The sequence below is a fragment of the Malurus melanocephalus genome, unplaced genomic scaffold, assembly GCF_030028575.1.
Source record: "Malurus melanocephalus ecotype Western Australia unplaced genomic scaffold, MMel_1.1 scaffold_237, whole genome shotgun sequence".
Taxonomy (NCBI): Eukaryota; Metazoa; Chordata; class Aves; order Passeriformes; family Maluridae; genus Malurus; species Malurus melanocephalus.
In genome coordinates, this window is record NW_026623469.1 from 54,897 (window position 1) to 66,886 (window position 11,990).

An 11,990-nucleotide genomic window follows, 5' to 3' on the forward strand; every position below is an offset into this window, starting at 1 on the left:
TTTCTGACAGAAAAGAGCCCTGTGAAGATAAACGGGGCTCTATTAAAGTCTGGTGGGATGCAAGGAGTGAAATTTACCTTTAATTCCTTGGAGCTCAGAAGGACAAGGTGGGTGTTAGTACAGGAAAAATTCCACAGCCCTCAGTTTGGGCCAGTTCAGAAATGTCCACACMTGGCCTGAGCAGAACCAAATGCAGGAAGCAGCACAGGGGAAGCTCTGCAGGATCCTGCACTTGTGATCAAGAAGAGGAACAGACAGCACCAGAGTGCTGTGAGAGCCCACGAGTGTTCCCGGGTCACCACTCAGCCCCTCCAGTGGTCACCAGCAGCAGTTAMAGGGCAGTGAAGAGGCCCGGGAGCCTCAGCTGGAGCTGCTGCTCAGTCCCCGSCTGTAACCCCCTCCCTTCCACAGAAGCAGCACAACTGAGTTTGCACACAACTGAGTTTGCATAGTGAGACCTTTCCCTTTTGCAGAGCATTCTTTTAAGACTTCTGCCTGCTGGCACAGCTGGAACCTGGTCAGATCTTCCCAGGGCACAAGACCAGCAACATCTGTTTGCTTTCTGTATTACTTGAGGGTTCTGTTGTTTTTCCTGTGCWCTGCATTGCCAAGGTGGTTTTCCAGGCACTGCCTTTCTCTGGCCACCTGGGTGGTGATGCCGCTCTTTCATGGATATTTAACAGTACGTAAAGAACAAAAACTTCATGAAAGAGTAAAATATTAAATAGATGAAGGTTACATCCTAGTTAAGCCTGTCAGACGGTGGGATTGTTCCCAGTTTCCCAGGCTGGATGGCTGTGGACATGCAGACCTGGCTGCAGTTCCAGGCTGAGCAGAGCAGCAGAAAGGTGCTGAGGTTGGGTTCTACTTGGATTCGCAGGTGGTTTCAACAGAAACCTGATGCTGACAAGCACTTGGCAGAGCTGTCCCAGTTCAGGAGGGGAACACTGAGTACAGCTCTGTCAGAACCATCACACTCAGGAGCTGTTCATTTAATTTTATCCTCCTGTTTTTCTGAGCTGCTCTCACACCAAGTGATCTCCCTTCMGCTTCCAGTATTCTCTATCATCCCAAGCCCTGGCTGATATCCTTAAAATTGCAACTTTGCCTCAAACTGAGATAACAATCAACAACTCCAACAGTTTCTGCAAGTCCAAGTAGAAATCCAATTCCCTCATCCTGATGCATGAGCCTGCTTCCAAAACCTCATCTTGCATCAGCACTGAGCGTTCCCAGGGTAGGTCAGAGACTCCCACAAAATTAAGATGTCTGCTTTCTGTACAGGAATTTTATTGAAATCAAGGTAATGTCATTTTTACACTAATGCCTCAGTGCATTGAGAAGGAAAGGAAGGATTTTCTTTAAAAATTATTTGTACATAAGACAAGAAATCATCCAAATGAACATGGCAACAGCAGGATCCCTAAAACATGCAGAGCTGTACCTGGGGCTGAAGGAGCAGGAGCTGCAGGGAGGGGTTCTCTAAGCTTTACATTCAGGAACACAAAGAGAAGCAGGTGCCAGTGGCCACTGACACTTGGTGGATATCAAGATCCAATCACCAGTGCTGAAACTTCAGGCCAGCAGAAAACAAAGCCAAAGGAGCCACTATATATAGAACTCTGTATCTAGGACCTGCTGCCCCTGGAGTTTCCCAGTGTCACACGTGAAGGAGCAGCAGAGCCACATCACCACTCTGCCAGTGTCACCAGGACCCTCGGGCACCAACCATGTGCTCCAAGCACCGAATGAAGCCTCCCCCTCCCATACCTCGACTTCCCTGGGCCAAAGGCAGATTCCTTCCCTGCTGAATGGCATTTGTGTTTCTTCCCTGGGAAAGGAGCCTATCAGCTCCAGGACAGATGCGCCACCAGCCCTTACCCAGGCCCCTCCAGCTCCCTCAGGCAGGCCTGGCTGGGACAGAAACAGTGCCCCTGAGCCTGCATTTGGTTACCAGCCTTGGGTTTGGTTTGAAATCGTTGCAGAGAACGTTCCTACATCCTCTGGCAGAGCCCTTCTCCCTCAGACCTTGGAGGTCACCAGCCACCAACACCACCCGTTCCCTGTCCTCCAGTTCAGTGCACACCTTTCAAGAGAAGCACAAGCAGCAGCTCCCTGATACCTCATCAAGCCAGATTGGCCCCAAATTCTCTGTAGCCAGTGACAGAATTGTATTCATTGTAGTCCACAATCCACAGAAGAGCAGGAGAAGTCATCTGTGAGAAAGCAGATCCGTTCCTGCCCCCTGAACCGTGTGCAACCATCTCCTTTACTGTGTCCGTTCAGCCACCAGTGCAGGGGGAGATGAGGAAGAAGTGAGGCTGAAGAGGCAGCCATTCCAAACACTGAGGTGAACCCACACCCTCCTCCCACCTGCAGGATCACCTCCAGAAAAGGGACATTCCTCCAGCAGCAGCACCTCCACCTGTGAGTGCACAAAGCCCAGAGCCTGCTCCATTTGTCCCGACCAGGATTAACCTGGGACCTCCACATGGTGCAGCACTGAGAGCCACATGTGGCCAGATGTGCAGGAGGCTCTGGGCCCATTAGTCTGGCTCAGCCCACGCCAAAGCCCGCTCTGACCATCCCAGCTGCAGCCACTCCTGTCCCCCTCGAGGTGCAAAGCCACACGGACACAGGGCCAGCATGCACACAACCCTCCCCAAGGGTGGCATTGGGACAGCAAAAGGAACACAAAAAATCCTTTCAAGTAATCAACCCAGCCCGCTCTTGAGGTCACAGCTGCAGGAGCAGCGACCAGCTGGGTCTGTTCACGTGATAAGGCAAAAAGTCTGAAGTCCTAGAGGGCCTGGAGGTTGGGAAGGTGGCAGTGGTGACAGGCGCGAGTTGCTCTGGAGGTTGCTTCTTCACACTCTGCCTCATGTCCAAGTGACCAGCACCAGCTCCAGTTACTTCTGCACACAGCTGGGCCAGGCCAGCCCGCCACACACCGCCGACAGGATGATGTACAGGATCACCTAGGGTGGGAAAACAGCAATGCTGGAGCAATTAGGGATTTCCTGATTTCCAGCATTCATGGACTGCCACAACACACGCTTGGAAACCCCAGACTGTCAAAGSCTCAGAGAACTTGTCCAGCACCCTCCACCCCCTCCACATCCCTGCAGCTGAGAACTGTCCTCATGGAGGAGGTGACAAAGTGCTTCCCACCCTAACCATGCAGGTGCACTCCAACACCCTCACCTGGCTCCATCTACAGCTGTTACAGCTGGAGGGGAACTGTCACACCAAAAAAAAGCCTCTTCACAGTTACATCATGAGATCCCCAGGACTGAGGGCTAAAAGGCCACCCCAGCTTGAGCAGGGCACGTCAGCTGCTCCTGGGGTGCAGCAGGCAGCTCATGGACATGGTGCTCCCATCTCCTCTCAGAGGACCACAAAGGTTGGGAAAGACCTCCAGGATCATCRAGTCCAACCTTTGAACAAATCCCACCACGTCCACTAAACCACGTYACAAAGTGCCACATCCACTTGTTTCCTGAACACCTCCATGGTGACTCCAACACTTCCCTGCTTCCAACCTGTCAGGGAAGGAATTTTTCCTAATATCCAACATGAACCTCCCTGACACAACTCAAGGCCATTTTCCCAGGTGCCAGGGAGAAGAGGCCAATCCCCATCTCACCACAACCTCCTTCCAGGTGTTTGCAGAGCAAGAAGCTCCCCCCTGAGCTTCCTTTCTCCAGGCCAAGCCCCTCCAGTTACTCCTTGTAGGACTCATGTCCCAGACCCTTCACCCTCTCCTCACCCAAGACCATCAGAACACTCATTTAACTCTTCCCAGCAGAGCTGAGCACACACAGATCTCAGGACAGTGACGTGGCTTTGGTGTTCTCCAGAGGTTCAGCCTGGCACAGGAGCTGCAGGTTCCTGTGCTCCACACTTACAATGGACACGATGATGATGACGATGGTGAGCTTGAGGTTCTTCATACACATGGCTCGGGCAAGGTTCCTGCTGGTGGTTTTGAAAGTGACTGACTGCAAGAGAAAACAAGGAAAATCCCAGGATGGATTGAGTTGGAAGGAACCGAAAGCTCATSCCATTMCACCCCTGCCATGGACAGGGACACCAGAGCAGGTTGTTCCAAGCCCTGCCCAACACCTGGACACTTCCAGGGATTCAGGGCAGCCACAGCTTTCTCTGGGAACCTGTTGTGGAAAGCTTGTAATTGTCCCATTCCAAGTCTCATCTCCATATCCTGCACTTCCTCATTCAAGATGGTCTGGGCACCAAAACCCCCACCAGACTGGGTCAGTGCAGCCATTCCCACACATTCCCTGAACAGCTCAGGAAGGATTCACCTGCCCAGGGAAATGCAGCAATGCCCAGAACCAGCCATTCCAGCAGCTCATTCCACTGGGTCATGCCAGCTTTYCCCACCAAACCAAACACCCTCCACGAGGCTGCTCAGGCAGGAACCACATCCCTGTGAASTCCCTCCCACTTGAGCCCATTCCCAAGGTGGGGAATGCCAGCCTTGGATCTCCCTGCTGGGCTGTAGGACATTCACACTGACATGTATCCCATCCCATCCCTTCCCCATGGTTTCCAAGAACCAGCACTCCCTGGGACAGCTCCTCCATGAACTCAGCCCAGCTGCTGAAAGAATTCCAGTCCCTTTCCCTAAAGCATCACCTGAGCTTTCACTCCTGCCACCACCTGAGGACGTGGAAAGGTTTGAACACCTGGRAGCTGGAGGACACCATTCCCTGCTGGGTAAGCTCCAGTCATCACTTCAGCCTCTCCTGACAGCTCAGAGGTGACTGGATCCCCACTAGCCCCACATCAGAGCTCCTGGCACTCTCCCARGATGAGGATTGGAAGGTTGGATGCCACAGGAACTGGGCACCTAGCCAGGATGCTGCAGAGGAGATGCTGAGCCAGGGCCAGGGATTCCCAGCGGAAAGACAAAAAGCTTTCAGAGTGCACAGCACTTTACTAGATAACAGTGTTTTATAATTACATTAATTTGGGTTTTTTTTAGTCTTCACTTCCTCAGAAACACTCCAAGCAGCTCCAGAGTCTTTAAGGATTATTTAGATGGAACAACTCAGTGTTTTAAATTTTAAATCAGCCACACTCTCCCTGCTGCTATCAGACCAACTCCACAGATGCACATTTTCCGGTTTATCTGCATTCAGCTGCCTTCAGACTGGGCTGCCAGGGAAGTATTAATTGTGCTTTATCTTTCCTATCACTGCAGATAAAGAGGKGATTTTCCCCACCTCAGGGACGAGGGATGGGGACAAGAACGTGTCAGCCCTTGGCTGGTTGTGGCACAGAGGATCAAGGGGGATCTGGATCTTTCCCAAGCTGGGAGGCAGCTGTGAAACAGCTCTGACAGGGGAAGGATTCCCTGCAGATCTCCAGAGTCTCCAGGTGCTGGTCCCCTGCTCCCTGTGGAGCACAGCTGGTGCAGTAATACCAATTTCCCATTCCCAGGTTCTCCTCAGACTCACCGAATCAACGAGATTCTCTGTTTTATCAATCAGCAGCTCCAGCTTCTCTCCTCTTTGTGCTACAAGATCTGGGGAAAGAGACCAGATCTGAAGGTGAAATCCCAGTGCAAAAGGCTGCTCCCAACACCCAACCCCAAGCCAGGAGCCCCTGGCTGCAGTTCCCAGCCTTGCTGGGACTGCCAGGGACTTAAGGAACAGCCTCACATCACACAGGCTGCSTTTTGAGGCTAAATTTTGGTCAATGCCAGGTCCAACCCTCTCTTTGGAATGGTCACACTTGTCAAAGCCCAAACCCCAAATAAAAGCAGCTGCAGAGGGCATTTCCCAAGTGAAGCAGTACCTATGTTCCGCACCATGATCCCTTTGAGTTCATCGATCTGGGCTTGTGTCTCTGCCACCTGGTCTGGGCCTTTGCTCTCCGAGTGGTATTTCTGCAACAGAGAGCAGGCAGTGAGAGCAGAACCCTCCACAAACCAGAATTCATGGAAAACAGGACCTCCCCAAACCAGGATTCATGGAAAACAGGACCTCAGCAAACCAGGAGTCAGGGAAAACAGGACCACCCCAAACCAGGATTCATGGAAAACAGGACCTCCCCAAACCAGGAGTCAGGGAAAACAGGACCTTGAACAAACCAGGATCCAGTGAAAACAGAACCTCACAAAACCAAGAGTCTGGGAATGCCATTCCAGATGTTGAAGGTGGGTGGTTTGAGTGGCCTGACTGCCCTTCTAAAAGGAATAAAGCAGCCAGGAGCCATCCCATGTCCTGGAGCCATCTCAGAGGATCCCCCCCACAGAACAGCTGAGCACTGACTGACAGTTTCCCAACCCTTCTGGTGTGTTATCCTGAGCACCATTCCTGTCATCCCTCCCCCTCAATCCCCTTCACAAGTGACAGGGATTCACTCATTCTGTTCCCCCCTGCTTTGGGATCCCAGGGATCCTTTGGTGCCTGCACAGCTCAGGCAGGGTGAGCACAGCATGAGCCAATACCAGGTTAAAGAAGCCTCAGTGTCTGCAGAACCCAAGGAGGGRGAAATCAAGGTGCAGTCAGCAGCAGGAACTGAGTTCTGCTGTTCCTGCACGGATTTTAGGTCACTGTTCACATCACAACTGCTCTGCTCCATGATCACCCATGTGGCTGCTTAAATCCCGATTTTATTCTGGGTAAGGYTCAATTTGCATCCATTTCTGACAGCACAGGGAGTGACAGTCTGACACTGACACCCCCACCCAGGCAGTCAGCACAYAGTGATAGCACCAAATCCAGCATCTGCCCCACCTTCTCCTCAGGGGGAGATTTCCAGGAGCTTYCAGACTGGCCACCATCAAAGCTGGGCACTGGTTTTAGTGGATGCACAGCCTCCCTTTGCAGGATCCTCTGCATACTGCACTTGTGCTGGGGCAGGATCTCTGCCTCCCCCTCAGCCTCACACAGGAACCACCTGCAGAGCATCCCTGCTCCTGCACATCCCATGGAGCCACGGGAGGGAAGGGCTCTGTCATCACAGAACTCCCCTCAGCTGACTCCTGGAATATGGAAAAGCTCAGCCTGAGGGAGATGGAAAGGCTGGGATTTTAGAGGAATAACAGCCCCATTGCTCCAAAGACTGCCTGGCTCTTCTGATAATCCAATCCTCCAGCCCTGAGCAGCCTATAAAGTGATGAGTCAGCACTTCCCAYAGTTCCAGTCCTCATATATCAAAGCCTGGAGAGGCAGAACTCCACCCTCTCCCACACAGGAAKTTAATCCCATTTATTATGCACTGGCATCATAATTCCTTGCTTTCCCTCTGCTGTGGAAGCCAAGGAGCAGCTCCTGCAATGAACTCATGTGACTGTCCCTGCTCCAAAGCACCTTCACCAGTCACCCTGTCCCAAACCCCAGTGCAAACTTCAGGCAGGAACAATGCAGGTGCAAATCCTCCCTCAGAGCCCTGGCCTCACCCTGCAACCCTACACAGAGCTGGTACAGCTGGGAGGGGTCCAGAATTCCTACACCTGGAGGCCAGAGCTTTGCTGTCCCCACCAAAGGGCCCCTCCTCCTGCCCCTGTGACACCCCCAAACCTGGCCCTCTCCAGAGATCAACAAGAAGAGCCCCAGCAGGGCACTGAGAGCCTTCTACCCCACAGGCACAGCCCAACTACAGTGGGGGGACAAGCCCTAAGGCAAATATTCCAAGGACATCCTGTCTTYAATTCAAGGGACATCTCAAACCCCCCAAGCCAGCACTGCTCAGATTATGAAGTTGTTTGTAGTCAATTAAGGCTCTGAAGAGTCTCCAGCATGAGATCCAAAGGCCTTTCCTAGAAAAGCCTGAGGGTTGGAGCACTACCGGCACCACTGATCTTCCAGGACACTGGGCAGGCAGTTCCTTATTCCTTCYCTAATCTTCCAAGTGACTTGCTCCATTCCCCTGAACATTACTCCCTGTAACAGCAGCCCTGTCCTTCCCCAGCCTTGCTGGCCCTGCACTGCAGCCCAAATCCCAGGAAAAGCACCAACTGCACCATTCCCTCTGCATTCACAGCTCCTGTTTCAACAACAGCCCAATCCCACACCAAAAAGCTGCTCCCTGTTCCTCTCCCCCGCTGCAGCAGGGCAGGGTGTTTGCAGATCCAGGTCACACTGCAAGCCAAGTTAATTAGAAGAAAGCTAATGAAGTGCTCTGCGAGATGCCTCTGGTTCTAGAAGGGTGATGCAAATGCTGCACTGAAATCCTCTGGAAACTGCATCCAAATGCTGCTGGGAATAAAATACAGAGACCAACACAGTTATCTCAGATCTCTGCTGTGTGGCAGCTGTGGGCTTTGCACACCCCAAACACACAAACCCAAATTCACAGCAGCAAAGAGCTCTCCTGAAAATGGGCTGGGCAAGGCTCTGTCAGAGTCCTGTGGAAATGACATCAGCACAGAATTCCAAGAGGGAAGCAGATTCCAGCCCAGCCCTGTCCTTCAGGACCCCAAGAACACACCCAGAGTAGCCAGAATAGTTCAGAATTTTTTTAAATGGGACTGTGACTGATCTGCCTGTGCAGAATCTACCCTGGAGCCACGGCAATGGAACAGCTCATTCTGCCCACAGTGCCTGCTCTTGGAATTCAGCATCGCCCTTGACATCAGATCAGCTCCAGAGGAYAAACTGAGGCTGAAATAAATACTCCCTCACTTTTGCAATCCCCTCACACTTCTCATTTTCGGGATGGAAGAGTCCAAGGCAAATCTCAACTCAGGGACCTTTTGTAAGTCATTTATCCTGCCCCAGAAATGCCTTCCTTCCACTCCGCCCATTTGGGGAATGGAAACCCTGGAGCCTCAGTGCAAACCAGCTGGAGAGTTGACCATGGCTCTGTACCTGACTGTAATCTAAGCCCAGACTTCCTTCCTGCTGCAAAGGACACAGTGCCACSAGCAAACATCCTGGGACACTCCAGCAGCCACTGGAATTGCCATGGAGGGCAAGGAAGGGAAGGGACAGGCAGACAGGGATTACCAGAGATTCAAGTTCTAAAGCTGAACAGAACTGGGGTACCAGTAAATGGAGTGTTGCCCTCAGTGACAGTGACATTCCCTTTCACTGGTTGGTAACTGGAGCCAGTCTAGACATTTCCAGTGTTCCCATCAAGCTCTGCTCTCCAGTCCATCCATCACTGGTAACCCCAACCCATSTTCCCTCTGAACTCTGATATAACCCGGCTGCAGCGTGGGAGCAGCCTGGCTTCAGACCCCCTGGCAGGGAGAAACCACGAGGATGATTCCTGGGGGAAGTTTGGCTCCAGGGAAGTGCCTGAGGCCAGGCCTCACCAGCTGTGCAGCCAGGACCGAGGAGAACTCGCTGTTCATGGCGTAGGGGAGGGCGGTCTGCGCTCGGGAGCCGTACGTGGTCTGGAAGCGCTTCTTGATCTCGTTCAGGAACGTGAAGGCCCTGGAGCGCTCAAAGTCCTGGGGAAGGAGAGCAGAGCACGTCAGGAACAACAGCCTGCCCAGGGCATGGGGGGTCTGCAGTGCCCAGTCCCAGCTGGCCTGGCTGGGGGTGACACGGGCACTGTACTGCTAACCCCGGGCTCTGAGAGCAGCCCCAGTGCACTGCCAGCTCTAGTCCTGTGCCTGGCACCTTCCTGCACCCAGGGGAGGTCTTCCTTCAGAATTCAGGAGCACCAAACAAATTTCACTGCAACTGGAATGGTCTCTTCACCATCAACCCACTGCACTGGGAGAGAAACTGGGCAAAGGCAAGAACTTCACCCCAAAACTCATAATGCACAGGCAGTGGAAGGTCCCTGCCCAGGCAGGGCTGGGAATGGGATGATTTTTAAGGTCCCTCCCAACCCAAATCATCCACGACTCTGATCGGAGCTCCAGGCTGAGTTCAAAGTAACTGATGTTAGAGCAGCTCCAGTAGCAGAAAAAGGCACCTCAGATCAGCCCTCACTGAAAACTGCCATATGGATACCAACATTCCCAAACTCCCCAGAGCCTGCCKGGGCCAGGGCTGTGCCCCAATACTCACATCATCTGTGATGCACAGGTAAATGATCCTGTCCTGGCAGATGTAATGGAACAGGTAACTGCRGGGAATTGAAAAGAAGGAAGGAAARGTCATTCGAAGCTGTCACAGGACTCATTTTCTAGAAGACACTGCTGCCTGTGAGGCCTTGGGGGCTGGGAAGAGAAAATCCTAGTAGTAGATGCCAACATATCCCAGGCAAATGTCCAGGTAAATGAGGGTGGGGCACCCTCACTTATCCTGGCACAGATTTCTGGCCTGAAGGTCTATTCCCATAAAAAAGTTCAAAAATCCTTGCACATCCACAACTCTCCTGGAAGRAATGAGGAGCAGTTGTCTGGTACCACTCTGTAGACTCCTCAGAGACACAAGAAGGATCCCAAGAGCAGAGACAGAGCAACTGSAAGAATTCCCAATGCCAGAGGGCTGCTTTTCCTTGGAGATTGTGTAAAAACCACAGAAGTTAAAACCAAAAAGAACTCAGTAAATAAATTTAGGGAGTTCAAGGAAACTCAAGTTTTTCCTGTTTCAGAACAGGATAAACTATCTTGGGCAGGTTCCAGGGAATCCTCCAGACAGGAGAAACAACTCCCTGTGCTCAYTGAGCTTCACAGCTTTCCCAGTTTTCCCCAGTTATCTCTAAAACTTCACTACAGCACTCTTCAAACACAAGTCTTCAGCTGGTTGAACAGCACTCAAGGCTAAGTTATTTCCTTTCACAGACYGGAGCAACTGTGTCCTTAAAATTCCAGCAGGAAAGAAAAGCTGCAGCACCCAAGGTGTGCCAGACTCCAGAGCAGGCACTTCCTCAAAAACATCTCMCACAGGAACTTTCTGTGTCCCCAAGGCACGGAGGGATGTGGGTTCTCATCTCCTGAATCGTCAGAACACCTCTGACACAACAGCTTGGGCACCGGAGAGGATACAGCCACGCTGCCAATTCCAAAAAAAGAGCTGGAATGGATTCCAACACCTCTAAATTTGTTCTTTTCCACAGTTGTTTTAGTTTGTTCCCATTGACTCACTGACTTCCCACATGCAGGAAGTCCCAGCTGRTGAAACTTTTTACCCCTCTGTCCTACAAGCACTGACCAAAGGCTGTCCACAGAGCTGGAAAAATCCTGGGAAAAATCCCTCAGTCCTGCAGACTGCATTTGGGGCAGCTAAGGAAGGTTCCACATGATCTACCAGGATCCACAGGCAGACCAGGAAGGGTGACRGTTTTACCTAAAGCCATGTTCAAGCCTCAGAAACCCAGGGAAAGCTTCCATAAGCCAAACTCCTAAGATTCCACAGCYAGGCACCCTCCAGCTCACTTTGGAATTGTATAAAAATGAAAACTTGATTTTGCATCAACTGCCTTGGTGCTCCTGCTGGAGCTAAACTCAAATCGTGGYTGTCCTGCAAAGTTCTGGGCAATAAGAATAGCTGCTGAGCTGACTGCACATTCCATCAGCATTCCAAATGGGAATTTGGATGGAAAACATTCCAGAATGACAGAAAAAAACCCAAAGACACACCCATACATCCCATACTCCCAGTTTATTCCCATTCCCATCCATCCTCACTCGTGTCTCCCAGACCCACACCCAGAGGAGAGGGGTCACTCACCTCCCATGGGAATAGGTCAGTTTGTTGTTCTCCGATGGGATTTTGGCCAGGATCTGCTCCGTCACCTCCAGGAAGTTCCCTCCACACCAGGCGTGCTTGGCCAGGATGGTGGTGCCCCTCGCCACGACAGCGAACAGGATGGCCATGGCTGCCCCTGCTGGGGACACCAACAGCGGGGTGAGCTCAGGACCTTGGGCAAAGGGTCCTGCAGGGGGGCACGGGGACCCAAAGGGGGCACGGGGACCTGCAGGGGGGCACAGGGACCTGCAGGGGGGCACGGGGACCCAAAGGGGGCACGGGGACCTGCAGGGGGGCACGGGGACCTGCAGGGGGCACAGGGACCTGAAGAGGGCACAGGGACCTGAAGGAGGGCACAGGGACCTG

General features: G+C 52.4%; 1 protein-coding gene across 5 annotated transcripts in view; it reads right to left on the reverse strand.

The window, feature by feature from the left end:
• Positions 1-1,253: 1,253 nt before the first annotated feature.
• Positions 1,254-11,990, reverse strand: part of VAMP7 (vesicle associated membrane protein 7) — an 11,918-nt gene continuing 1,181 nt past the window's right edge. For 3 of the 5 annotated variants that reach the window (XM_057374994.1, XM_057374995.1, XM_057374993.1), the window contains exons 2-8: positions 11,607-11,763; positions 9,999-10,056; positions 9,293-9,430; positions 5,824-5,914; positions 5,484-5,551; positions 3,909-4,001; positions 1,254-2,978 (exon numbers count right to left, since the gene is read on the reverse strand). In XM_057374994.1, coding sequence (XP_057230977.1) covers positions 2,910-2,978; positions 3,909-4,001; positions 5,484-5,551; positions 5,824-5,914; positions 9,293-9,430; positions 9,999-10,056; positions 11,607-11,752 — 663 coding nt within the window. In that variant the 5' untranslated portion in view covers positions 11,753-11,763 and the 3' untranslated portion in view covers positions 1,254-2,909. The remainder of the gene's footprint in view (positions 2,979-3,908; positions 4,002-5,483; positions 5,552-5,823; positions 5,915-9,292; positions 9,431-9,998; positions 10,057-11,606; positions 11,764-11,990) is intronic. The other 2 variants (XM_057374997.1, XM_057374996.1) reach the window with 1 other exon arrangement.